The sequence below is a fragment of the Tripterygium wilfordii genome, chromosome 11 (genome assembly GCF_013401445.1).
Source record: "Tripterygium wilfordii isolate XIE 37 chromosome 11, ASM1340144v1, whole genome shotgun sequence".
NCBI classification, from domain to species: domain Eukaryota; kingdom Viridiplantae; phylum Streptophyta; class Magnoliopsida; order Celastrales; family Celastraceae; genus Tripterygium; species Tripterygium wilfordii.
The window spans coordinates 12,488,914-12,516,153 of record NC_052242.1 but is presented as its reverse complement, the minus strand read 5'-3'; the positions used below and the strand labels follow the sequence as shown (position 1 = coordinate 12,516,153).

The window sequence follows — 27,240 nt, the reverse complement described above, 5'->3', positions numbered from 1 at the left end:
TGTTGTTTATTAAACGTGTAACTCATTCAAAGATACGGTTATATTGAATCGCGTCCTGATAAATACTGATTAGCCGAATGTTAACAAAGGTGCTACTGCCTACCTTACAAAAGAAGAAGTTGCTACTGCCTGAGACTGGGCCTGGCATTGAGGCGGCGGTGACTGGGTTAGTTCCGGTGACAAGAGAGTAGGTCCTCTCACATCGATTATTACGTGCAATGGTGTAGCTGTTGTATTTTCTCGGCAGAGCTGTTCGTTTCTTCCGGACAGACACAGATAAGTACGCGAAGACGAAACGTAAAAAAACCGGACCCATATCCGTGGTCGTTTGTTCAATCCCGGATTCGGTTCCGTCCTTCCCCTGCTACGCCAGCGGGTCCCATATATGATGTCGTGAACAACAATGCATCCATCGGACCATCACTGACCCTTTCGAACGAGTCCAGAAACTGTTGTAATGTCCTACCTCCTCTCCATACTGTCGTCCCGGGATAACGACAAAATGGGTCCTGAAAAAGAGAGAGTGATAAAATCTATTGTATTTATTCGCTCGTACTGTACAAACTCATATGATCATATCAAGATCAATACATGCGGTAATGGCGGCTTCTTCAGCAACTTGTTCTTCGAAAGTTGATAAAATCGCTGCTCCTTATGGCTCCTGGAAGTCCCCAATAACTGCCGACATAGTCTCAGGCGCCTCCAAGGAACTCGGTGGAGCAGCTGTTGATGGCCACGGTCGCCTTATCTGGCTCGAATCTCGGCCCAGTGAATCAGGGTACGTATCCATAATTGGATACCCGCACACATTTTATACAGTATTAAGGTCGTTCTGATCTGAATGGTTTATGGTTTGACTTTGACAGACGATCCGTTCTTGTGAGAGAAGCAGAGAACCCTGGGGATGCAAACATTGATATTACCCCAAAGGACTTTGGGGTGCGAACTTTGGCTCAGGAGTATGGAGGTGGAGCGTTTAAGATTTCAGGGGATACAGTCATCTTCTCTAATTACGAGGATCAAAGATTGTACAAGCAGTCACTCTCCTCTGCAGGTCAAGTTGCTAACTTGCTATATTACTTTGAGAGCCAGCAATATAAGTTCATCTGTGGATAGGGCTCTACATTTATCATTGAAAGTCCATATTTATATTTAACAGTAGAAATGATAGACACCTCATCAACTCCATTGAAGTATATATGATTTGTACAAATTTTCACGATTTAACAGTAAAAATGATTGCTCAGATAGCTGGATGTGTTTAATTGGATCTTTTTGACCTGTCCATATTGGCAAATGCTGTAAAATGTTAATCACCAAATTGAAATTTTATTCTTCTTATGTGTGTTGCAGTCCACGGAAGTTGATTATTGTACTATGAAAATTGAATTTAAGTGTCCGTAAGTCTTACTTGTCTTGTACATGTTAATTTTACTAAGCCCCATATATCTAATTTGCCATCTGCAGGTTCAGAGATTTTTTGTTTTTGTTTTTTTTTTTTGTAAATAATGGTTGACGTGATTTTGTCTCTGTGCTATATGCTACTGTTTGCCTAGCAGATTCTTCACCTGCACCACTCTCACCAGATTATGAAGATCCACTAGTCCGATATGCCGATGGAGTCTTTGATTTACGGTTTAACCGTTATATCACTGTAAGGGAAGGTAATTATATCAAGACTTCATTTTTAATGGTTTTGGTTATGACATTATAAGTTGTTGCTATATCTTTTATTTAAACTCTCTCTAATTATTTATATTTTCCAATGTTGGTAGATTGTCGCGAAAGTAGTAGAAATGCAATCACAACAATTGTAGCAATGGACCTTGTGGATGACAATATCCAAGGTATATGAAATTCTGTGATTGTTCCTTCTCATGATTTTCTCGGGGGTTATTGGGTTGTGGTAATGCTCATATATTGTTTGCGTTTTTTAAATTCCCCTACGTAATGAGGAAATCATGTTGAACATCTTTTCTTTTATGTAATTGGGCATTCAGAACCAAAAGTATTGCTTAGTGGCAATGACTTCTATGCCTTCCCACGTGTGGACCCCAAAGGTGAACGAATAGCATGGATTGAATGGAGTCACCCTTACATGCCATGGGATAAAGCAGAACTCAGGGTCGGCTATATTACTCAAAATGGGTAAGCATTTTTCTTTCAATTTTTTTTTTCTTCTTTTTTACAGTGGTTGCACGTCAGGAACTAACATTTGAATTGGCTATCAGGAATTTAGCTTACTGTTGTTCAGCTTTTAATGTCGTGAACTTTTGCAAGTAATGGATATGAAGCCTTGAAGTGGTTGTTTAGGAAAGAAAATATGTGTTTGGTGCATATGGAGAGTTTCACATGGCAGTTGCATTTGTTTCCATAATCATGATTAGGAATGTGAGCATTGTTAAGTATGTGAAATTAGTCTAATTTTGTTAAGACTCTGTTGGAGTTGCACTCTTCAAATTTACATTGTTGAAAGAAATTGAGATATCTAAGTTCTCGGAAAAATATTAACACGATTCAGGGTTTGTTCTCTGAATATTTTTACAAAGGTTTAGTTGTTATGTTGATTTGATAACCACACACACGCACATACATTCGCTTATGCATGGAATATACAAGTAGTGGGGCACTCAGCACTCGTCAATATTCATACATTGCTGTCTCTTGGACACGCTTGGACTGTTCATATTATATTTGTTATTGTTTTATCTTTGGGCTATTTAGTTATGCAGACACCCATGAACACTTGAAATTTTTTATACTACTAGATATTTTCACTTTCTATGTGAAGCTTATCGTCTTGATTCTATATTACAGGGATGTATGCAATCACATATGTGTTGCTGGATGTGATCCTACACTTGTGGAGTCTCCTACTGAACCCAAGTGGTCGTGTAAAGGTATATCGCTATTAATTTACTTTGTCAATGGTGGTGTAAAGGTACATTGTTATTAATTTACTTTCTCATTGCTCTGATATAAATTAGAAACATAACTGTTTTTATGCCCAAACTTATGCAGGCGAACTATTTTTCATTACTGATAGGAAAAATGGATTTTGGAATCTCTACAAATGGGTAAATTCCTTTATTCAGATACATATCTATAATGTAGTTTGTGACCATAATATTGTTTTTGGAGGAGGTTGATATTTTTCTTAATGGATTGCATTGACACTAGAACACGCTTATGGGGGTTAAAAGCCTCCATTAACCATCATTTGGACATTCTTTGCACTAGCCTTAAATTTTGTTATCAACTTATCATGAATTAATTTGACATCCATCTAAATTGATTGATTCTTCTCCTTTTCTCCTTTGGAGCAGAATGAATCTGACAATGAAGTGGTAGCAGTTTGTTCATTGGATGCCGAGTTTTCAAGAGCATTGTGGGTATTTGGCATAAATTCCTACGAAATTATCTCTAGTGATGATGGGAAGAATTTAATTGCTTGTACTTATAGGTAGGTGGTTGCTCATTTTCATCTCTTCTACAACTGTAGGTTTCCTTGATATTTGCATTTTTATTCTAAGGGAATGTTTGAACATTTCCTTGCAGGCGGAATGGAAGATCATATCTTGGAATTTTGGATGATGCTCATAGCTCATTATCAGTGCTTGATATTCCTTTAACAGACATGAATAATATTATTGTATGCACAAAAGACTTGTTTTTTAAGTTTGAAATGAAAAAAAAGTGTTTAGAGGTAATATAAGATGTCTGCCATTATTCATGCAGACTTCAGGGAACCGTTGCCTATTCATTGAGGGTGCATCTGGAGTTCACCCATCATCATTAGCTAAGGTTCTGTCATCTCTTCCTCTTTTGTGTCTTTATTGTGAATTTCTTTCTTTTGCTGCAAATATCAGTAATAATAATAATACCAACATAATAGGTTAGTATTACCAACTTTTGCATTTTTTGTTCAGGTTAATTTAGATGAGCATAAAGCAGAAGTAGTTGAGTTCAAGATTGTTTGGTCTTCTTCTCCAGACAGTTTAATGTACAAGTCGTACTTTAGCTTGCCGGAGTTAATTGAATTCCCAACAGAAGTTCCTGGTCAGAATGCATATGCCTACTTTTACCCACCTTCAAATCCCAATTATGAAGCTAGTCAAGAAGAAAAGCCTCCATTGCTATTGGAAAGTCACGGTATTTATTGTTGCTCATCTAATCTTATTATCAAGATCAACACTATCATTCTCTAGGCTATGCTTGGCGGCTGGGTTGGGACTTGGGAGGGGTTAGGAAGAGTTGGGTTTATGAGTATGTAACACGTACTTGGGAGGTGTTCAAATTTTAAAATTACTATTGTATCCTTAATATAAGTGATATATGTGTGAACCCTGCCGAACACCTCATGTTTACTGTCAAGCAAGGGTTCTCAACAAACCCTCTGAACCCAGCTGCCAAGCATAGCCTATTAGCCTTAGTGCCTTACTGTCTTATCCATTTTATTAATGCAATTATCAAAGCTGAGTGAGCCTTATGAATATTGCAACAAAATAAAGGATCAATCTGAAGTGTAAAGCTAATGGACTTCAGAGATTGCTCAACTTGCTGTAAGTGTCGACTACAATGGCGTTGTTGCAAGTAGATTATTAAGTTTTTTTGTTTCAGGCTTCTTGAGCCCGGTGTCAGATTTTGGTTTACAAGTGGGTTGTTTTGATGTGCTCTTCTGGAATAATGTAAAATCTCTGTCTTGAAATTCTGTACTGTAGAATTACCGGTGAATTTTTTTGATTCAGGATAGCATTTGGCATGAAAATTTTGTGGTGTAGTGCTTTGTGCTTCAGAATATTTCACGTAAAAATTGAGGCTGAACTGACGAGCAATCCATGGTTTTATATAACTCCAAATACATAGATACATAAAGTTGCGATTCTAAGCAATGGTTTATGAAATTGATTTGGCTCAAGTGTTAATTCCCAAATTTGTTGATGAGAGCCTTGTTTTCGCTTTGCACATACTTTTTAGTTCCTACAATCGAAGGAATATACTACATATTTAAGTATCTGGGTGGCATGTTAAATGATTCAGGAGGGCCTACTGATGAGGCACGTGGAATCCTGAATTTGAGTATCCAGTACTGGACTAGTAGAGGTTGGGCGTTTGTAGATGTGAACTATGGTGGAAGCACTGGTTTGTCCTTAACCTTAGCTTCTTTTTTTGTTTAAATTTCATTTCCTTTGATCCCACGTCTAGGTTGTATTTCATTCCTCGGAACTTTTTTGTTTTTCCTTTTGATTATTGTAAAAATTGATTTATTATTTTTTTGTGGTCTCTTTCCGCTTTTGTTTCATTTGAAGAACTTTTTTCACAATACAAACTGTTAATTTTATGCCAAAAAATGTAACATGAACCTTAACTTTGAAGGTTATGGTAGAGCATATAGAGAACGCTTGTTGGGTCGCTGGGGAATCGTTGATGTTAATGACTGTTATAGTTGTGCTAGATATTTGGTAATTTAGCCTATCTCCCCCTCCATTCATTCTGACTGTTCAATATATATGTTCTATAGCATTCTTAGAGTCACGCTTATAAATGTTGATTCATCTAGGTGGAAAATGGAAAAGCAGATGGGGAGCGAATATGTATAACTGGACGCTCTGCTGGTGGCTACACTACTTTGGCTGCTCTTGCTTTTAGAGACACATTCAAGGCTGGTGCTTCCTTATATGGGGTGAGTGCTTTATCATACAGGGTTTCAAATTAATTTTTTATCAGAGTTCTGAGTTATGACAAATGACGGCACAAACTTTCTTTAGTAACCATTATGTTTATGGTTTACTTTCTCATTTAGGGGATCTACTTGAGATGGGTTATAATACCATCTGAACTAGGTTAATAATGGTGGAACATTTGTGTAATTAATTAATGTGGTTACTAAAGAGTCTTGTTGTTCTATCTTCGCCCTATTTCTAATGACAATCAGTCCATGAACTTCTGCTCTGCTGGAAACATGGTACCCTTTTCTTCCCTTCAATGAAGCAGGGGCTACTAGAAATAATAGGTTTGATTTTCCATGAAATTGAAGACCGAGTGGTTTTACTCTTGTATTTATCCGTGAACAGGTGGCTGACTTAAACATGTTGAAAGCAGACATGCACAAATTTGAGTCTCACTACATCGATAGGCTTGTTGGTGAGTTGGAAAAGAAAAATCTTTTATGTCATTCATTGTGGTTCTGTGTGCCATGAGGCACTTTTTAAAGCTGATTGCAGGAAATGATAAGGATTGTTTTGAGAGATCCCCAATCAATTTCGTGGATAGATTTTCTTGCCCAATGATTCTCTTCCAAGGATTGGATGATAAGGTATAAAATTTACTTGTCACCCTTCCTCATTTTCTTGGTGGTGTAATTATGACATAGTATCATCTAAATTCACCTTGCTCATTTTTCAATAGTTCAAATAACCTAGTATATGTTTTGCAGGTGGTTTTCCCCGATCAAGCTCGTAAAATTCACAAGGCATTGAAAGAAAAAGGTTTGCCAGTTGCTCTTGTGGAGTATGAAGGAGAACAGCACGGTTTTCGCAAGGTAACATTTGAAGCACACATTGTGTAGTTTACGAGCCTATATTTGTTAGAAATACGTTTGTATTCATCAAGTTTGTATGCAGGCTGAGCGCATTAGATTCACGCTGGAACAAGCAATGGTGTTTTTCGCACGTTTGATAGGCCACTTCAAGGTTGCTGATGAAATAACTCCAATAAAAATTGATAATTTCGACTAAGCTTATTGGAAAGGTATCTGCTTTCTCATAGATTGAGTCATTAATTCAGTGTTTTAACATTATCTTGCAGCAATCTGATGAGTTCAATTCAATTTGCTAGTTGCAGGAGGTTGGAACCCCCCTCTTTTCTTTAATTCGATGACGCCAAAATCAGCTTCAAAGGTTGGACGCCTGTGCAATTGCTGCAAATGTGCTATGCACTTCTTGATGGCTGATGCTAGTAAATTTTAGAAACCAGAGTAATAACTTGCCTGACATTCATGAGTAGGTGGATGTTAATTACTCTCAATATGTTGTTTACATTATCTTCTGTTGTTACTTGAGCAAATAAGGTGGGGCGTAAACCCCGGAATGTTTTGATGATTGCTTATTGTAAGAAATTAGTGTCACATCTCACATCGCCTAGAAGTGAGATATAGATGTGGGAGCTTGGTGAAGAATATGATATATATACTTTTAAACTAGTAACAACTGATTTTCAAGAGTCTTGTGCTAATATGGTTTGTCCTCACATGGCCCGTAAAAATCGGTCGTTATTAGTTACTAGATTTTATCATAACTGATCCAAGAAAGTTAACTCGTTTTGTATGGAGGGAAACCTAAAATAAAAATTTAGGTTTACTCATAGGCTCACGGGGGTCTATCCAAAGCCTGATCCGGATGGCCTGCTAAAGCCTTAAAGGCTAAAACTATAGGCTGAGAATTTTGGGCCCAAAGAAGAATTGGGCCAAATTTGCAAAAGGCTAACGTGATTCTTAAATGGGTCGTCATGGAGAGAATTTTGGGCCAGAAGAATCGGGCTTGTCAAGTCATGATTTTTTTTTTGGAAACTGGAAGGGGGATTGAAATTACTGAATATACACACATTTTTTTTGTATAATTGAGTTAGATAGATGATAAAATTGTGTCTATATTGTAGTTAGAGAGATGATAAAATAATGTTACCAAAAAAAGAAGAGATGACAAAATAATATATCATAAGGTAGGTATCTTTCTTAAAAACCCAAAATTCTTTCTTTTTTAAAAAAAAAGGAAGAGAAGCTGCCCTCACGATAGAAGTTGAACAATGACTCTACAATAAATAAATAAATTTATCAGTTAGCATGCATAAGTAATGTTTCGTGAAAGAAGTTTGATTCACAGGAGAGACTATATTTTTATTAATTTGTGTTCGAATATATACATAAACGATATGAAATACCCCAACCCAACAAGTTAACTTATCGGGTTGAAACTAATTTTAATAATTTGGACTCTAGGTACTGAAATTACTTGCAAAACATTTCTATAACGTGCTACAGTTACAGAGGGAAGCCAAGCTTCTTGATTTGAGATTCTTCCTCCTTTTTCTCTCAGTATGAGAAAGTAGTGAACAATGGTCATGCCATTGCTAGTTATGATACTTTCTGGGTGGAACTGAACGCCATGCAACGTATCTATTACATGGCCTACAGTTGCAGAGGGAAACCAAGCCTCTAGTTTTGAGATTCAGCCTCCTTTCTCTCTATCAGTTTGAGAAAGTTGCGAACAATGGTCATGCCTTCCCTGGTGATGATGCTTTCAGGATGGAACTGAACGCCCTGCAAATAGCACAGTGAACGAATTTATCTACGATGAAATCACTGAATGATAACGTTTATATGTATGCACGAGAAGCTTAACATCCTCAGCACCAAGCTAAAGGAATATAAATGACTATGACTGGTCTACTTCCAATCTTATGCATTTGTCATACAAGGTCATTTCACTAAGAGAACAAAGCTGCTGAGCCCCAGTATTTTCCGTTGCAAGACAGTTCTCATTCTGTCTTATTAAACTGAAAAGATGATATCATACCTGCAGATGTCCATATTTTCTGTGACGAGCTGCCATTATCAGCCCATCCTCGGTCATTGCTGTAATTTCAAGTTCTTCACCAGGGAAACTCTCCTTTTCAATCACGAGGCTGTGATATCTTCCCGCAGTAAATGGGCTACAAAATGGACAAATATAGTGAAATATGGCAACAAATTGAATTATACCATACTCCCATAATAAGGATGGATTAGTTATATGGAAGATCCTATGGTAAACAATAGCAAGATAGAACCACCTAAATTCTTTCCAACATAATGTCCTTAATAATTCCTTAAGAATGAAACATACAAAACTTGAAGTTCTAATGCTTTTTTAACTCGAAGTTCTAATGCATTAAAAAAATAGCAGTCTCTATCCGAAAGGTAAAAGAAGAAAAAAAGGAAATAAGCAAGCTGTTCTTTGTACAGGCAACCAACAAATTTGAAAGCTACTATGCAAGTTAAGAAATATTGTGCTACCTAAGAAAACCACGAATTAAAGATGACAGAATGAAATCAAACGACAAATGAAAAGAGAGCTCCACGTGCACGCAGGTCATACAGCATCAAGAGACATCTACCAAAGGTTTTTTTATTTTTATTATTATTATTATTTTTAAATTTGCTTACTCCAAGGCAATCACTAATAAATTGCATGTTTTTCTTTTCCTTTTTGGTCTTATGATAAGGAAGAAATTCAACAAAGAAAGAATGACTGGAAAAGGCAGCCCAACCATTAAGGGCTACAATTTTGCTGGACTTTTACGCAGAAGTTTCAATTAGAATAAGTGTTAAAAATGATAACAAAATGTTCAGGACAAAAAATAAAATTGTCCATGCCAGTCTGCATTTATGCAAATTAAGTAATACAAAATCAAGTTCTAAAGAAGGTAATGATCTGCTTGGCAGCCAATGTAATAAATGGGTACAAGTTGAAGTTTAAAGAAGTCATTTATTTACTAGGCAGAGAATATCATCAAGCCTTTTCTGACTACATCTTAACAAAACATCAGATTTTCTTTCTTTTTTTTAATGCAACAAACCATCAGATTTTGATAGACACATTGTCTTGAATTAGTGACTGCTGCAATTTGTAGCATTCTTAGTATGCAAGTCACTAAGGTTTATCAAGCATGCAATGCCTAGAAATAAAAATTCTTCTGCATAACTCAACCCAACATGTATTGAATAAGTTTATGTTAAACCATTTGCAGATGAGATGACAACAAAAGGTATCATGTAAACTAGGATTTCAAAAAGGCCAAAGAGTTTTTGCATCCGCACATGATGGTTGGGGGAGGGGTAGTGGGAGGGCAATTAAGTTCTGAAAATACAGTTGAGCTTGTCGGCACAAAGTATTTGTGGAATCAATTTTTAACATAACTAAATTGGGGTAGGAAGACAATGCAGCCTTCTATATTAAAGAGCAGAAATAACTTAAAAGTTCAGCCCTGTGTCCCTCAAAAAGTGTGTCAGGGAGCCATAACCACAAGCATTCATCAGATCGTCACTCAAAGAACTCGAAACCAAACACTAACAATTTACAGCCAGATTTTGTGTCAGTGGTAACTTACATGCTGTAAATTCAATTATACTGGCAATGAAAGCAAGAAGCCTGATCACATGTTTTAATGCAATTGGAAATGTTTTTCTAGAAAGAGATGGATATCTAAGTTAAGAAAAGCACATACTTTGGCAATCCAGCAAGCAAACCATCTTCTCCCTTCTCATCATAATATACCTTAGAACTTTTTCCATGCATGACACCAAAGGGCGAACGCACAATCTTGCCTAAAACAAAATAAAACAACAAGGTAGGAAGGGTTCAAATTTAAAAGTGCACAACTATATGCATGAATTCGTAGGCATAAAAGTTAGATCATAATCCATAACTCATGTGTGATTCTTTTAAAAACAAAACAAACAAAGAAATGGTATGAAACTGGAATGTCAAATGATAGGCCGACCTCCAAAAGCTTCTCCAATGCACTGCAAACCCATACACACCCCAAATAAAGGAACAATAGGCCCAAGTTCCAAAACAGTCTGCAATGCAATTCCAGAATCTTTGGGAGTACCTATATAGGAAAATATGAGATACTAAACTTGGAAGTTGAATATTTTCAATTAAATTTTCTAGTTGAAAAATTATCATTGTCCATTAGACTTAACTCATTCTCAAAAATTTATTACCTGGTCCAGGGGATATAAGCACTCCTCGTGGGTTTTTCCTATAACCAATGGAAAAACAGTTCACTGTCCACATTATCTGATTATTAAGAAGGACCCCAAAATGAGGAATATAATAGTAATTACATCTTTAATGCTCTAAACACCAAAAAATGCACGCATGGAGTAATAACAATGTTTAACACGTCAAAATAAGAATCCTTACCTCTTTAACTCCTCCACTGTTAATTCATCATTTCGATAAACCTCGAAGTACATTCCAAGCTCTCCCAGATACTTCAGAATGAAAAGTTAAGGTATTAGGAACTGGTTTCACTAGTGCATGTATATGAATACATGCAAGCGCAAAGACAAACTCATGTTTGCACATATAAGCATACATAAAAATATTGGGCTAGTGTGTCTATATATGAAGTTGCATACGTGTGTGTGTGTGTGTGTGCGCGCGCGGGCATATATAGATATATACACAGTTACACACACACGTATATGGAGATGTGAAGGTTGTTGGCATGTTGCTCAAAAACAAAAAAGGGAAATCAAATAAACTCACCTGGCAGAGATTGTATGTAAAGGAGTCATAATTGTCGATGACAATTATTGGATTGTTCTTGCTCTCCACCGGAAATCTCAAATTTGAATCCACAACAGCTCCTGACACAAACCCATTTTCCTTTTTGGCCCCAAAATGCAACCCTGGAAAGAAAACAAAGGACTTAGAAGAGAGACAAACCAGAGGAAAAAAGAAAGCCCGAGAATTCAAAGTAAAGTAGGTCACCTGAGGTTGAAGAACGCATGAAGAGGTGAGTTGGACAAGGGAGGGTTCTGCGGGGAAGTGAGGCTTTAGGTTGAACAAGAGAGGCTTGATGGAGCATCTTAGCAGCCATTGCTGAGTGCAACAGAAGAAGAGAGATGTATCAGTATTTAAAGAAAACAGAGAAAGCCGTTACAAAAACGTACATAAATACTGATTACAAAAGGCATACGGCGACGAAAAAACAAGTGGCTGAATTCACAAAGGAAACGGATGCATTGGGTTGGGGTTGTTGGTTTCTTCACTGAATTCAATGCAAGAACTAATAAAGGAAAAGAGTGAATTGGGGATCCTAAGACAACAAAGAAAAAGACGCAGAACTCGCAAAAGAAACGGACGCATTGGGTTGGGGGGGTTGGTTTCTTCACTGAATTTGATGCAAGAACCAATGAAGGGAAAATGTGAATTAAAGTTCCTAAGACGACAAAAAAGAAAAAAGAAAAAGAAGCAACTGAATTCACAAAAGAAATGCATGCATTGGGTTGGGGTTGTTAGTTTCTTCAAATTTGATGCGAGAACCAATAAAGGGAAATGTGAATTAGGGCTCGTAAGAAGACAAAAAAAAAAAAAGCAACTGAATTCACAAAAGAAACGCTTGCATTGGGTTGGCAATATTGGCTTCTTCACTGAATATAATGCACAAACCAATAAAGGGAAAATGTGAATTCGCATAGGGTTCCACCAATTTTTGGTCATTTTCGATCTACTCACATTTGGTATGTAATTGGATGGATTGGATTGTGATTCGTATTGGGTTTGGTGGCTATGCTTTCAGTATATTAGGAATACAATAATTACTGAGAAAATATTTAATTTGGACCAACCAGCCAGAACGGCACGAATGGAAGGCGATCAAAAATTAAGAAAATATGAACTATTTTAAGAAAATATGGATACTCACCACAACATAATGTCAGAGTCCTTAATGGTAGTTCAAATAATATTGGATCACAAAGGATGCATGAACAATGGGTACCACTCAAAATCAGCACTCAAATGGCATCCACATCTGTACAAAGAGTGGATTTAACAAAATATGTACTTGGAAATGAAGCGGGCCTAATATTATATCGAAAGAAAAATTAGATCAACTTTCTCCTCATAAATGGGTCCAATGCGCCTTAGTCTAATACCTGGTTTCCTCCTTTCTAAAAGTCTACCGATAATTGACACTTGAGCTTGTGATTTCAAAATATAGATGAAATTTTTTTTGTGGCTGTCACCTATAACCAAGGAAAGGTAAGACAGACACGGTGGCCACCGCAAAAAGAGCGGGATTTAAGTATTTAAACCTGAAGCTTAAGCCAACTATTTAACATGGACCCCACGCAAAACAAAAGTCGTCAAACACATCACTGATGGTTGCAACATATGAATAAAAGGTTCTCAGGCATGGCCAATGTTTTCAAGATAAAAAACTGCATCCAACCGAACCAAAGCCAATAGGACTCAATCAAACCCATCCAGGTATCAACCCTCCCTTTAGCAATCAAAAATAGCCATCCTTCCTCTGATTCTTAGGGGGTCAGCATCTGAATTCCTTTTTGATGCAGGCGGGCCCCACCCCACAGAGGTCCTCCCTCTCGAGGGCGTGGGCTGTCAACCCCGAGCCCATCGCAACCCCTCCTGGGCCATGGGCCTAAGGGCCTAGCCCAACTACATCAGACCTGCAGGCCGCACACTCCAACCCATCTGGATGCATTCCTGCAAGCCTAGGTTGTTGGTGGCGGGATTCGAACCCACGCCACCCTTTAACACTAAGGCGTTGCGCCTTAGTGTCATCCATTGAGCTGCAGCTTGATGGTTGGCACTAAGGCTCAGCGCCTTAGTGTTAAAGGATGCTGGGGTTCGAATCCCAGCATCAACAACCTGCGTGGCCGCAAGGCTCGTGATGGGTTGGAGTGTGCGGCCTGCAGGCCTGATGTGGTTGGGCTATGCCCTTAGGCCCATGGCCCAAGAGGGGTTTCGATGGGCTCGGGGTTGACAGCCCACGCCCTCGAGAGGGAGGACCTCTGTGGGGTGGGGCCCGCTGCATCACTTTTCCAATTAGTTAACAAGATTAGGACACAAAACATGCTTATTTAATTAATCACAAGACCACAACCTGATTACTATTAATTTTCAAAATAAAAGCCCGGCATATAGACAGCTACAGAGCAACATAATGTCTACCATAAAGGCATAAACTAATAGAAAGCTAAGCCAATCAGATGCAGGTTCAGTTTAGATTCAAATCCAATTACACTAAGACCCACATTTCCATAGCTACACAGTATCTATTATCTACAGAGTATCCCAATGCATTAACCAAATGAATTTATCCCAATGCATTAACCAAATGAGTTCATCCCGATGCATTAACCTAATGAACAAACAGACATAATCATCAACAGTAGGAAAAAAATAACAATCAAATTCGGATTTCGAAGACCATGGATAACTAAATCGCATAATCATACCCAAGAAATTGAACCATTAGACTTAGCACTTTGAATAATCAAACTCAGAGTCTCAAACCACATTATGCAATAAGACCTAAAAACTTCGAGCAATTGACCGAACATGGGCGATCAGACCTTAAATAATTTGAACATAATCAAACGAATTACCATCATCCGTACCGTCTCCTTCTCTTCTGCCAAACGAACTAGTCTATGAGCACCGGAGGTCCACTCTCAAGGTGTCGAATAGCAATGCAAAACAAATCTGATACTGAGTCAAGAACTAGGAACCTTTGTTACTGTTTCTCTTTCAATCAATCTTACGAGAGTGTTGAATGATATGAGGAAGATTGAGCGGTGATACCGTGGAGGCGTGGACAGGTTCTTCTGGAGTTTTTCCGGGCAGCGGAGTCGAGAGCCAAACTTATTTTTTTTTTTTCCTTTCTCTTTTAAGTTCTGGACTGGGCCCTTGATGTTTTGTTTTGGGCATCGTGGATGAACATGGGCTTTTATCATTCCATTTCAGGTCCAACTTGGGTTTTCTTTTAAGTCAGCCGAAGATGAACATTTTCAATCAAATTAAGGGCTTGTCAATCTAGTCCATAATACGCATTCCATTTGGATGACGTCTATGAGATATCACATACATGAGTGTCATCTGAACTGTTCGTGGTTATTAACAGTGGAGTATTTAATATCTTGGCTTAACACTTCAAGTCCTTAACTGCTCACTATGAAACATGTACTGAATTGAACAAATCATTCAATAAACTTGTAAACCCAAAGACCATGTATCATAAAGGAAACCTCAAAAAAAAAAACACATTTTCATTATTCAATTTTCGAAATGAGCTGGACAAAATTTAGGGTACTAGACTTTCTACCTTAACCCTTGGCGCATGCAGAAGTTGACAATAAACTTAATTATTTCTAGCTACCAACTTAGATATTATTTTAATATATTATTAGAGAAACAATAATACATCTATTTCTTAGAGCACGTATGTATCTTGTATGAAGGAAGTTTCTTGTACAAATGTCCAAGCTAGCAGTCAAAGAAACACAATAGATTATCATCCATTTTGGGTTGTTTAAACTAGTAATTATTACAAATTTCAGTCCAACACACATAAACAAAATGATTTGATTCCCGTGAATAAATCAAGCCCGTATGGTTTTATCCTCCCAGAAAATCACCTATCCTAATAGTGCTCTTACAGAAACACACTTAACTACGTAGTTATTACGGATGTTGTTCTCTAGGAAAACACTTTGTTTATGTTTAAGACCTAAATTAACAATACCAAAGACTACTTAAAGTCTTACATCATAACCATTAGTAATCATTGTATACAATATATTATCTTATGCCGTTTCGTTCATTGTCTATCACAAGTTACTGGTTCTGCAAATTATGGTAAAAAAAAAGTGAGGAAAAAAACTGTATTGCAATTGTAATACAACGATGATACATAAGCAGGAATGTTTCTGCCAAACATTTTAGCTGCCAAATAATGTTTTTGGCTCTATAATATGATGGTAAATTGTAATGATTGAGGCAGGGCACGCCAGAATATTGTGCCCCTTTGTATGAACTCTACATTTGCATATTCTGTATAAAAAAAAAAGAACAAACTCTACAACAAATTTGAATTTTTTGGTTCTTAAGCAAATCATTTTTGTGTTGATTGCTCAACTGAATAGTGCCCCAAGAATACCAGTCTTGTATGGCAGGAATGTTCTTCTCTTCAAATCCTCTGTTGCAGCTTTGTTTTTGGTGTAATGTAACTCGTGGGCCGAAACTGGGCCCCTTCGCCTCGACCCGGAACCGGAGCCCGACCCGTCCGTGGTGCGAAAGCTTGAGGTCTTTACATCCTCCTGTTTCCTGGACAAACCAGAGTATTTCCTGAGAGGATCTCTATCTGATGCTCTTCCCTCTGATGCGCTTCGAAACAACAGAAAATCCTTCAGTCTCCATCTTCTTGAAGAACTCTTTGAAGAAGAAGGAGTGATGATGGACTTTGAATTCACTTGCGATTGCTTGGTTACGGCTTGCTGTTGTTGTCGTGGTTGCTGTCTCTCTTCTTCTTCCAAGGGAAATTGCGATACTCTGTAAGGAGAAAGCGATCTTGCTCCTCTCCGGCTTGAATTTTTGGGCGAAGTTGCAACTCTGTCTCTTCCTCTCTCATTTTCGGCTTGTTTACGAGTCATTTCCGCTGCAGCCGCAAACGGATCTGAAACTTTCTTCCTTCTCGGTGAAAAGACATTTCGAATGATCTCCTTCGGAGATCTGGGAGATCTCGGAGACAAAAGAGGGATTTTCGAGGAGTCATAGACTCTGTTCTCCAATTGAAGCCGCGGTGGAGGTTTCAGTGGCCGAATCACTCCGCCTTCGAAGAGCTCTTCTGCAGAGAGCGAGGTCTTCTCTAAGTCTTGGCTGAAATCAAAAGCGAAATCATCATCTGCAGCGGCGACCACGTTCTTCTTCGGCGATTTAGGCGTACCAGGCATTTCTTCCCAATCGAAAGGGACACCACCGCTTATTGGATCGTTAATCAGAAAATTCTCAAATTCACGATAGAACTCGGAGATGCGAGTGGGACTGGTTGGAGCACTGAGGGAGCTGTAATTCCCGAAACGTTTCGGAGTAGAAGGTATACTGGAACAAGGTGAAGACCTGGCGCTGTTGAAATCGAAATCCATTGCTCTTGCAGGTATCACAACCTCCATCTTTAACATCCTTGAAACCTCTCTTCTTCTTCTTCTTTTGTGTATTTCAGTAGAGAGAGAGTAGAGAGACGTGGTTTTCAAAAGTGCCGGGGGAGGTAATAAATATATATAGAGAGGGGGAGTCGGAAGGTAGAGGGAATGGGTAGAGATTGTTGACCAAAGGAGGGACCTTTTGGCATGGAACAGTCCGAACAGATAGCCGCCATATTGAATATTTTTAAAAATTAAGTCATAAATTACGTGAGAGTGTGAGAATATTAAAATAATAATAAATAATTAGAACATGTGTAAAATAGTATAGTTTTATTATATTTTAGGGGAGGAAGGTAGGAGGAAGGAGGGATGGAATTTCCAGTGAAGGAGAGAAGGGGAAGGTCTTAATACGCAATCATGGATGTCATAGGCAAGGACCGTCAAGCGCGGTCAACGGTTTTACACTTGCTTGGGGTGTGGGGGTATGCCACATCAAGTAACTCATAGTAACTCATAGTTGTGGAGGTAGGGGTGGCAAAAAAATCAATTAGATCGGACAACATTACGTGTTTACGAAATATTTATATGTTTGGATCCTAACTCGGATTGGATTTCAGACTTACTTAATTACCAAACCTGGATTGGTTTAAATCCATATTAGTAAATCGGATAATAACCTAATCCGAGTTGAGGTCCGGACATATAAGTCATATAAGATTTATGTGTTTAGACCTGTACTCAATTTTAAATCGGACAAAAATTTTGTGTTTTGACTCGAATTTCATACATATAACTTATGTTCAAACTTAGTTTAATATGGGTCAGACAAATTCGATTATCCGGACCGAACAAAGTTTTCTCATCCCTACCTGGTGGCATGAAATTAATTTGAATAGGAAATTAAGGAGAATATTTTTTAAAAAAACGTGAGAAAAAAGAATATTCCTTCTTTTTTTTTTCTTTTTTTTTTCTCTTTTGTGTTTATGATAGCCGTATATTCAATATTGGGATTGAGGTCTCTTAAAGTATACAATATATTTTGTAATTTTTAAAGTATTTATAGTAGAATTGTTAAAACATAAGGGATAAAAAAAAATCCATCTATATACTTCACCTACAGAGCCAGCTCCTTGGGGAGGCCAAACAGGCAGTTGCCTAGGGCCTCTCATGCGAGGGGCCTCACTTTTTATTAAGTTGTATAGTTTTTTAGGTGTGTACAGACAGTACAATGTACTTGTCAATTGATATAAGAAAAAAATATCCTAATATATTGCTATTTAAGAAAACAAGTTCATTACTCAAAAAAAAGAAAACAAGCCCATTAGCCCAAACACAAAATGACAAGTGAGGGTCATAATTGTAAAATAAGAATTAAAAAATTGAAAGAACACTAGTAAAGTCCAAAGACTAAGAGAACTTGTTCTACACTTCTGCTGTTTGTCGTCTATGGTCGACTCGTCTTATTGAAAAAAGGTTTTGAGAGTTTTGAGAGTTTTGAGAGAGAGTGTCAGAGATTGAAAGAGAAGGGAAGCCACCGGTAAATCACCTATCATATATTTCTATTGCTTTAGCCTTTTTGAGCACACTTAATTAGAAATTGGTAAATTGTCATTTGTTTCTCTAAACCCTAATTTCCTTTTTCTTTTTTTTCTGTTAGGTTTGCGTGTGATTGGGAAATCATGACAGGTTAATTTATTAGATATTGGTGTTAATTTATGTGTATTCAAGAACTAATTATATTGCATTTTGGATTTATTAGATATGTTGGATTTCAGATTTATAAAAAAAAAATTATTTTGGGGATGAGGGTCTCATTTTCTTAACTTGTCTAGGGCCTCCAAAATGCTAGAGATGGCCCTGTTCACCTAGTATTAATATCATTAGGGCAATCCGGTGAGGTTTTTATCAATGTTGATGGGCCCGTTGAAACACAATGCTTGATTTGCTGTTGGGTGTGGTGCGAAATTGTTACGGCAAACTATGATTGCTACGACGATTTCAGTGGGTCTCTTACATTCAGTTAAGAGTGCATAACTTTACATCATAAGAGAATGGATCAATTTAGCTACGTCTTTCAAATCTAGTGAATGCAACGATCTTTAGCAATTCGAAGGGGTTAGTAGAGAACATTAAGTCTACGGATCTCTATCTGAATGAGGACGTTAACATGATTCAATAAATTTGGAATTCGTGCGGAGTCATATTGATAGAACCTTGATTGAATGATTTGGTAATAGGTATATTGAGGGAACTTGGGTCCCGTTTAGAATTGTGATTTTGTGTCTTCCAATCTTGAGAGCTCAAAGACAAAGGCAAAGTTGGTTTATTTCGAAGAAAACCAAAACCAAACCTCCGTAAGACACAAGTGCAAAGCAATTTTCTGATATTCTCATTCCCTTCCACATAAACTTAAATACATGACTGTTACAGAAGTTGTAGCCACAACACATGACCATAACCTCTTCCATACAAATAACTGAAATGATAACTAACCACTAACAAATGATTACATAAGAAATACTATAAGGAATAACGGACAACAACAATTAACACACCACTAATTGAAACTGTCCATAACCGGCCAACATCCCCCACTTCCATCACCACTCCACACACCAGCATGTAGTCACATGTCCATAGTTTTTTTTTTTTTTTAAGGCTGATAAGCCACACACACGCTAAGCCATGTTCGAGGGGCATGAAGGCCATCACAGCGGATGAAAAACTACCCAAATCCCAACCCCCTCTGGTGAGAATGGAACTCTGAACCTCAAGGTCCTAGACAGACAACCTGACCAACTAAACTACCTCGCATAGTGGACGTGCTCCTAACACATACATAAATCTTAGGTTTCTATATTTTCATAGGACTTTTAATAATGTTTTTCATTGTATTGCAAAATTTGCTCTTAGTTGCAAAATCTAAATTAGGCTTTTAATTGACTTTAATCGATGACAATTGAGGACAAAGAGGATTAATTTATAATATAGGCTAATATTATTAATAAAACATAAAGCTCCCAAAGACTTCAAAATAATGACATAATGTATAAGATTAAGAAGGCCAATAAAATTATAAATTACTTTTAAATCTTACTTTGATTGCCCTCCACATTTATTTAGTTTAAAGTTCGTCAGTCGAACCTTAACTACCTTGCTTGACAAACTTTGTAGAGTCCAGAATTATATATAAAAACATACCTAATATATTACATGTTGGATGACATATGGGGATGGTTGAGTAGTCGTTTCGCTCGATGGGAATAATAAAAATTTGAAGTTCCAAAAATTCAACTCACGCATGAGATCAGATATGGTGAGTGCACATCTGGTTAGATATGTAGATTGCAGACTGGTTCTTTATTTCTAGATTGTTAAGAGACTTTTGTCTAAGCATTGGATTAGGCTGCTTTTGGCGTATCTATACATTATCTCCAACCACCCTCTAATTTCTCATATTAACTACAAGTTGCCTTCTCCCTGCTCCCACTTGCCGGGTCCATCTAATTTATCATATTTGACGCCCGACAAACATTTTAGATATTTTCTCTCTCTCCCTCGCATCTTTTTTCAACCTTCCTAGATTGATTTTTGTTAACAAGGGCTAAGTTATTGAATTCTTAATTAACGAATTAACACGACCGGGGGACTTTGTGAATCAAATGCCATAGGGGCAAGGGTCTTACCAAAGACCAACTGTGCATTTTGTTAGGGTTGTGATGAAGAGCTCGTCCTAAGAATTATAGCTCAAATTGAACATTTTGTAACGTGTAGATATTCTTATAGTCACGCATATAGAGTATTATTTATACTAATCAACAGGAAATGTGACATACAAGAAACACTGAATATTTTCACCCAGAAGAGACATATAGGTGGAACCACTAAATATTTTCTCTCACTCCTGGGTGGTTGAAGGAATCAATGTTTTAAACCAAAGCAATTAGTAATGTTCTTAAAAAATAACTAAATAACAGGGGAATACCCGATGTACTTAAGGAGAGTAAGACAATCTAACGTCTTGTTATACATTAAAAAAAAAATTAGGCAACACTGGCCACTAGTCTATTAGTACCATACTACCATTACGATCTGTTGTCAAATCATGTAAGCAAAAAAAAAAAAAATTAAATAGAAAAATTCATTGACCTTTTAATTATTTTTAATTTTTGCAGATATAAAAAAAAAGAAAAGAAAAAAAGAAACCTTGACTAATGATAAAGACGAATGTTTGTTATGCAATGTGGAGATTGTGACAGGTGCGGAGGTTGGAATAAGCCCAATACGTAATAGCTGGATAGAATAGACTAGACCACCTAGAAGGCCAATTATGCGACTCCCCCCGAGTTTGTTTATAGAACTATACCCATGATATATATGAATCGACATTTCGATGCCACTTGACATGCCATTGTCTTGTCTATCTATCATCTTTATTTGACTTTATGAAATTACATAATTCCAGTGCACCAAAATCGGGTCATACCTATTTTGTGATTAGGACATAATTATATATCCACTTGATCAAATTATATATATATATATATATATATATATATATGGAGAATTCTCTTATGCGTATTTAAAATATGCACCTATGTTTTTATCATTGATTTGAAACATGTGAAACCTAAAGCAGTGGGTCTCATTTGTCATTCCGCTCATTGACACCCTTAAAAAGTTGTGCGTATTTTAAGTGCACAATTTAGATGCGCATGAGAGAATTTCTTATGTGTGTGTATATATATATATAATTATAATTATACTGGTCAAATTAAAAGGTGCCTTAAAGCACTTGAACTTCTTGTAGAATCGTAGAAAACTTTTCTGCAAGAATTTTACTCTTTGCTTTGATGTGATAACCTATGTTGCGTTTGAAAATGATGTTAATGTTCAAGGGAGACGTTTCTTGATTTCATGCAAAAATGAACACGTGATATATTTGGAGTATTTGGTGAACAAGCAAGGAATAGTCAGGTGACTCAGGTTGGAGACTATGGAGGAGTATGGACACTGAATGGTTCGTGGTTCGTGGTTCGCATAACGTACTGGACTTCTACTAATCCAACCCAAGCCCAACTAACATTCCAAGATTGTCAGCCCAACTCTCTTTATGAGTTGGACTGGGTGGGCTTCAGTTCCCAAAGGCCCAAATTACCTCTTGTACTTCTGAACCTGAACCAGAAGACTCCCAGCTCTCCATGTGAAGTCATGTGAGAATAAGTAACAGGAAACAGTGGCAAGTAGCAGAACCACCAGATTCAGGCTTTAGCTTTTGTGAGTTGTGACCCCACACTATTTTTTTTCTTTCTTTGGACCCCCCTAGTTGATTAAATCACACTCCAGACCCCAGTCAACCAAGAGAGGCTGCTTTTCTGATAGATGAATTACCCCTTGGCTCTTGCCATGAAGAGACAAAACGCAGGACCACCAACCACTCCACTTTGTATGTATGCGACTGTTTACATTTCTTGAAGCTTGGGACAAATTTCAGATGCCATCAAATTTGCTCATCCAAGATAATCAAAACTGGCTCCTATTTTTTTTCTTCTTTTTAATTGGTAACGGCATGTGTTCGGATACGTATGTTGGAAATCCAAGAAAAAAAAAAACATAAGTATAATGTTCGTCAGGGGACTGCAAGTCCGCACAAATTTGTTTTTCATTGACCGTATTCATTAATTCTTAGACCCAAAAAACACGTCACGTGTGAGAGTTTCTGAAACTTTACTTATATACTACAAATTTGTTCGGACACTTATGTTAGAAATCTAAACCCAAACACAAACACATCAAAAATATTGTCCGATTTGGACAATGGGTTCGCATAGATATGCTCTTCATATGTTGTAACCATTGGTTTTTAAGCCCAAAAAATGTGTTATATGCTACTCGATTGGATTATGTCATTCCGATGTAGAATATAATCTTGACACCCCCGCACTTGTGTGAGACCCAATAAATGAACATGTAGATGCCATGTTCAAATGGACCGAGAACTTGCTCCAATACCATGTTGGAAATCCAAGCTCAAACACATTGAGAAAGCTCAATCCATTTAGTGCATAGTCAGTGATGATAAGCATGTATTGATTGATTTTGTTACCAGTCAAGTTCCAGTGAAAATCATGCAAGGGGTATCCCAGAATAGGAGCCTGGAGTTGGTACCAAACTGACCAACCATTGATTAAGCAGCTTATCCTAATGGAAACCTTGGCCAGCACAGTTCTGGACCACAAAGCCATAAATAATATGTGCAATTATTAAGCATCAGTAGCTTTCTTTGCATAAAGCTCTTAACTTCACATGGAATTCCCAAACCTTTTTTTTCATCTTCTTATGATATGGCATGGCATGAATGCAACACCTAGTCATTGACTTGCTGGACAGAGTAATGTCTGTCACTGTTTACAACTAATCTGCTTTAATTGAAACTGTCATTGCCTAGGCTCTATCAATGTTGTTTCTATTTTCAATTATAGAAAGCAAGTAGAAACTTTCCAAAAATCAAAGCCAGCGGAGCCTCACCTGCCTTGCTACCAATTATATGGAACTTAGAATATGCAGCAACTAATCACATCTTATTTGTAAAGCAGCTCCTTCCAAGCAGAAGAGCATGCAGGTTTATTAACATTAAAGAGCATGGCCTTACATCTACTTACAAGAAAACCACCAAATTATACCTTCATGGTTGATATATGTATGTACAAATAAATATATATATATATATAGGCCAAAAATTCCAATGAAGCAGAATGTATTCATATGCATAAAAGATACCTAAAACTGAAGCTATATGGTGCCACTTGGACAAACTGTGAATCAGGCTCACTCTTCCCTCTCTCCAGGCACTTAATTGCTTCTTTTCCAATATTGCTTGGTAATTGAAGGGAGATCCAGTCAAGTAATGATTCCAGGTCCTTTGCAAAGTCGGGTAAATACCAATCCAACAGCTTTGGGATTGCAAACGTCCTCGATGAAATTCCAACTGCGGCCTGTAAGTAGTCCCTCTTGGCAGTTTCTAGTTGATTCTCAACCTCAGATGCAGTGTATACTCTCACCTTCATTGGATACAATACACAAAAATTAGTAATGGCCTAATCTGTTGCAACAACCTATCTACTGCACGGCCAAATATGTAGGTCAGTAGATATCATGTACTTCACAAAAAAAGGTAAATATTCATTAAAAATCAATCTATTGGGGACTGGCAAAGAATTTGAGGTAAGTTTATGAGGAAGACTGGAATCAAACTATGTATGTATATTCCAGAAACTTACAGCAGGGGAGGACCAGCTTCCGCAAGAGAGGGCAAATGTTACCAATGGTTCGGATAGCTCCAGTCCAAATACACTCCTTGCAGTCATTTCATCGTTCTTCGCGCCCTTTGCAAAGGTCTGGTTGGAATTCAAAGGTGAGAAATGTCCTGAGAAAAAGTCTACAATTACATCAGAGAAAGCTCAGGGAGGAGTTCAAATGGTCACCCTTACATATTTCACATGATAAGGCAGTCTGAGGATGAAATGCTCAATAGTTATCGCATTTAACAAGTGTCCTCCAACATTTATTGTTGCCTGAGTAATAAGAAATGAGATTGCACAGTCATTAATCATGTATGGATGCCTTAAGCAATGAGTTAGTGGGAGAATAGACAGATATTTTGCACCTTTCTCATTAGTAAAACAATCATCTCTGGACTCTCTGGTATTCCATGTTCTAGGAATGCCTGAAACAAGGCAGTACAAAATTTTTTTCCACCATTAATGCTCCATAAGAAAAAAGAGAAGAAATAGATAAACTTTGAAAACAATATATAAAAACTAAGTAAACAGTGGATGCTGCTAGCGACAAACTACTTGGGGCAAGGGCTGCGATGATGATCATTATTATGATAATAGATGGCAAACTTCATAATCTCAACAACGGCAGTAATTTTGGAACATGATTGCACAAGAAGGCCCACATACATTCATCATACAAGAATTGTAGACGTTAATCCAGAATGCAAGCTTCTCTTGATGAGTGAGGTTCTGTAAGTCGACCAATGCAAGTTTCTCAAGGAGGAGCCTGAAGATTCAGCATATTATAGTAATCAACAATAACATAAAAATGAAAGTTAAAGACAAATCTGATCTACAATGATAGAAGACTTACTTCAGTCTACGCCTTAGGAACAAAGAATTTGATGTCCGGTTCGGATTTATCGAGCCACCTTCAACTGCACAAATTTTTTTGTATGGGCCAATATCTCTTTGTCCAAACTTTGAGCAGATACCATAAGGATCACGATGCTCAATTTCTTCACAGCTTGCTTGAGACAAGGATGATGATAAGAAAGCTAAATTTTCTGCAATGCTTCCATTCTTTGCTGGACTCATTCTTAAGAAGATTTTTGAAAGGCATTTCACAATATTCTCAGAAATTTTGTTTGGGCTGTCGTCTCCTGATAATCTTTCATCATGATTACTATGATTTATGGCTTCTGCATTATCTTTGTCTGTTACTCTAGTTTCTAGCTGGAAAATTTCTCAGAATTAGTTTTTGATTAACTGCAATTGAAGTCACTATAAATGAATGAATTTGGCGCTAATTAGTACAGTACCCGTAATTTCTGAGGATCTGTATGCTTTTCAAGTGGTTTATCATCAATGGGAGGTTTCTTCACTGGAGTTTTTGCTGTTTGGGCTCTGCAGATTAAGGATTCCTGACTGTTCTTTGTAGAATTACAACAAGATTGGTTCTCTTTCCCACGAACATCATCTTACAAAGCAATGTGGAAAACACACATTGTGAAGGCCTACTTTCACTAAATTAAAACTAGAAAAGAATCATATTTCAAGTGCAGTGTAGCAGAGGATAATTGGTTACCAGAAAGAGACGGCAAATGCCTTGTCGTGGATGCTGCATATTCAACCATATTTCTAGCTATGGCCTTGGATTCCTCAGGTTTCATATTCTTATTTGGGTATGGACGACACAAATCCACTAAATTTTCCATGTTACTTTTGGAGGATGATATGTATACAGCTTCCTGATACAAGTCCTGCCTACAATGAACAACCTGTTCCTCAAGCCGAACAACCTCCTCTTCCAAAACAGCCACTTCAGCAAGAAGTGCTAGAGTCTAAAAAAATTTAAAATTCCACCATTAAATATTGTTCTACATTATGAATATAAGGGGATGGTGAATTACTCACAGAAGGAGGAAGATACGGAGGGAGGCGAGGTAAAGCTCCCAAAGGTCTAGTAAAAGCCCTTTCCAGAGCTCTGTGGACATTCTCTTCATGTCTAAGTTTGTTCTTTAGCTTATCAACCTGAAAATGTACAGGATGGCAACAAGTATACAAGAGATAAGAAACAGAACCAGTAAAGCGAATAGGAAAAAAAATGCTGAAATAAACAGGACTATACATCTTTCTGCAAAGCCAATTTCCGCTCTTTGCTCGATCTTTGCAGAGTTGTCTTTGCTTTTGTGGCATCCTTCAGCTTGCTTCGCTGCATTTCCAACTTCTCCTAAATAGCAAGAGAGATTAAAAAAGAATCCAAATTCCTCAAAAGAAAAGTGGATTTCTGGGATAGTAGTCAATAATCAAACAAGACAACAAAGTGATTTAAAGGGACAAAATTGAAGAAGAAAACTAATTCCCCAGAAAATTCAAAAGGGAATGGAGTATATGGATTATGGACCCAATTACAAGTTCCTATTTATAGATTTTTTCCCAGAATTTGAAAACCCGCATTGGATTCTACTCAAATCTGCAGACTTCATCGGAATCTGGTGGAGCGTATAGGTTCTGGATGATCCCCATTCAAATTGAATCCATATTTCAAGTGAAAAATATTACCCAGAAGTGAATAAATGCTTCATGATTTAAATGCCATCTAGGCATCTACAGTAGAAACCGTTTTTCAAAACACAAGGACACTAATAAATAATCAAGAAAAAGGAGCCATTGATTAAAGGTGATTACTTTTTCTCTCATGGCTGGAGCTTTCGTAGACTGCAGCGTAGTCTTGACTCTATTACTCATCTTTCTCCAAATCTGCCATAAACAAAGAAAACCCAGTTCAGCACCGCCATTAAAATCACTAATTTGATGAAAGAACCAAAATCGAAGACAATTCACATTAAATTACAAGGAATACAGGTACATGAATGAATTGACCTGTTTTTCCCTCCTACATAGAGTTCATTCCTTCAGAAACCCAAGAAACTCTACTGCCGCCGAATTAATGGAGCATTCCTTCCAATTGCCGCTTTTGTTCATCTCTCGATGCCAAACTGATTTCTCTCTCTTATATGTATATAAGAGACAAAGTGCAAGTGATGTAAATATACATTTCTTCTTGTGCTTCGCTGGAAGTTTATTTAACGAGGGAAAGACACAGAGCAACCTCTCACTCTGTGTACTTCAACAGTGAAAGGTCAAGTAAAAATGGCGTGCTTTTAGGGAGGGGCCAAATGCGCACACTGGCGTACTATAGCAGCAACCTCAAATCCTGTACTCCACGACCTCTCA

The 27,240-nt window shown here is 37.4% G+C and overlaps 4 protein-coding genes across 8 annotated transcripts; 1 reads left to right on the top strand and 3 right to left on the bottom strand.

Moving 5' to 3' along the window:
• The first annotated feature begins 38 nt into the window (after nucleotides 1–38).
• LOC120009168 lies at nucleotides 39–7,133 on the top strand. 3 transcript variants are annotated; one of them, XM_038859637.1, is made up of 19 exons: nucleotides 59–778; nucleotides 867–1,054; nucleotides 1,560–1,664; nucleotides 1,776–1,847; nucleotides 2,001–2,148; nucleotides 2,818–2,900; nucleotides 3,022–3,077; nucleotides 3,327–3,463; nucleotides 3,559–3,652; nucleotides 3,739–3,804; nucleotides 3,930–4,152; nucleotides 5,041–5,142; nucleotides 5,377–5,462; nucleotides 5,561–5,683; nucleotides 6,075–6,144; nucleotides 6,225–6,316; nucleotides 6,437–6,541; nucleotides 6,624–6,750; nucleotides 6,844–7,133. In XM_038859637.1, the coding sequence occupies exons 1-18, from the start codon at nucleotides 570–572 to the stop codon at nucleotides 6,735–6,737; spliced, it is 2,073 nt and encodes a 690-aa protein (XP_038715565.1). In that variant the 5' UTR covers nucleotides 59–569; the 3' UTR covers nucleotides 6,738–6,750; nucleotides 6,844–7,133. The 3 variants fall into 3 exon arrangements, 2 of the variants coding, with proteins under 2 accessions (XP_038715565.1, XP_038715564.1); XM_038859636.1 differs by having other exon boundaries at nucleotides 63–778; nucleotides 6,838–7,133; XR_005470615.1 differs by lacking the exons at nucleotides 6,624–6,750; nucleotides 6,844–7,133 and having other exon boundaries at nucleotides 39–778; nucleotides 6,215–6,316; nucleotides 6,437–6,481.
• A 740-nt stretch (nucleotides 7,134–7,873) lies between these two features.
• On the bottom strand, nucleotides 7,874–14,381 carry LOC120008869 (anthranilate synthase beta subunit 1, chloroplastic-like). Of its 3 annotated transcripts, none has more exons than XM_038859233.1 (9): nucleotides 14,186–14,381; nucleotides 11,541–11,651; nucleotides 11,316–11,458; nucleotides 10,968–11,038; nucleotides 10,766–10,803; nucleotides 10,540–10,650; nucleotides 10,264–10,363; nucleotides 8,574–8,709; nucleotides 7,874–8,317 (listed from the first exon to the last, which is right to left on the bottom strand). In XM_038859233.1, the coding sequence occupies exons 2-9, from the start codon at nucleotides 11,647–11,649 to the stop codon at nucleotides 8,213–8,215; spliced, it is 813 nt and encodes a 270-aa protein (XP_038715161.1). In that variant the 5' UTR covers nucleotides 11,650–11,651; nucleotides 14,186–14,381; the 3' UTR covers nucleotides 7,874–8,212. The 3 variants fall into 3 exon arrangements, with proteins under 3 accessions (XP_038715161.1, XP_038715162.1, XP_038715163.1); XM_038859234.1 differs by having other exon boundaries at nucleotides 14,198–14,381; XM_038859235.1 differs by lacking the exon at nucleotides 10,540–10,650.
• Nucleotides 14,382–15,438: 1,057 nt separating this feature from the next.
• Nucleotides 15,439–16,838, bottom strand: LOC120009894. The gene has a single exon (XM_038860620.1). The coding sequence runs from the start codon at nucleotides 16,754–16,756 to the stop codon at nucleotides 15,710–15,712; it is 1,047 nt and encodes a 348-aa protein (XP_038716548.1). The 5' UTR covers nucleotides 16,757–16,838; the 3' UTR covers nucleotides 15,439–15,709.
• Nucleotides 16,839–23,282: 6,444 nt separating this feature from the next.
• On the bottom strand, nucleotides 23,283–27,240 carry LOC120008913. The gene is made up of 12 exons (XM_038859289.1): nucleotides 26,887–27,240; nucleotides 26,692–26,763; nucleotides 26,132–26,233; nucleotides 25,918–26,034; nucleotides 25,589–25,844; nucleotides 25,323–25,480; nucleotides 24,875–25,236; nucleotides 24,688–24,787; nucleotides 24,387–24,446; nucleotides 24,211–24,294; nucleotides 24,001–24,117; nucleotides 23,283–23,781 (listed from the first exon to the last, which is right to left on the bottom strand). The coding sequence occupies exons 2-12, from the start codon at nucleotides 26,749–26,751 to the stop codon at nucleotides 23,482–23,484; spliced, it is 1,716 nt and encodes a 571-aa protein (XP_038715217.1). The 5' UTR covers nucleotides 26,752–26,763; nucleotides 26,887–27,240; the 3' UTR covers nucleotides 23,283–23,481.

Bases quoted from the DNA above. Each gene is read 5' to 3' on its own strand.
- LOC120009168 (XM_038859637.1), top strand. From the start codon at position 570: ATGATCATATCAAGATCAATACATGCGGTAATGGCGGCTTCTTCAGCA. The intron at 1,848-2,000 runs GTATATGAAATT...TTGGGCATTCAG, and splicing joins TGTGGATGACAATATCCAAG to AACCAAAAGTATTGCTTAGT. The intron at 2,149-2,817 runs GTAAGCATTTTT...TCTATATTACAG, and splicing joins GGCTATATTACTCAAAATGG to GGATGTATGCAATCACATAT.
- LOC120008869 (XM_038859233.1), bottom strand. From the start codon at position 11,649: ATGGCTGCTAAGATGCTCCATCAAGCCTCTCTTGTTCAACCTAAAGCC. The intron at 11,459-11,540 runs GTGACCTACTTT...TTTTCTTTCCAG, and splicing joins CATGCGTTCTTCAACCTCAG to GGTTGCATTTTGGGGCCAAA. The intron at 10,651-10,765 runs GTAATAAATTTT...TTTCCTATATAG, and splicing joins GCTTATATCCCCTGGACCAG to GTACTCCCAAAGATTCTGGA.
- LOC120009894 (XM_038860620.1), bottom strand. From the start codon at position 16,756: ATGTTAAAGATGGAGGTTGTGATACCTGCAAGAGCAATGGATTTCGAT.
- LOC120008913 (XM_038859289.1), bottom strand. From the start codon at position 26,751: ATGAGTAATAGAGTCAAGACTACGCTGCAGTCTACGAAAGCTCCAGCC. The intron at 25,845-25,917 runs GTGAGTAATTCA...AAATTTTTTTAG, and splicing joins CTCCGTATCTTCCTCCTTCT to ACTCTAGCACTTCTTGCTGA. The intron at 24,447-24,687 runs GTATGTGGGCCT...GCCTTGTTTCAG, and splicing joins ACAATTCTTGTATGATGAAT to GCATTCCTAGAACATGGAAT.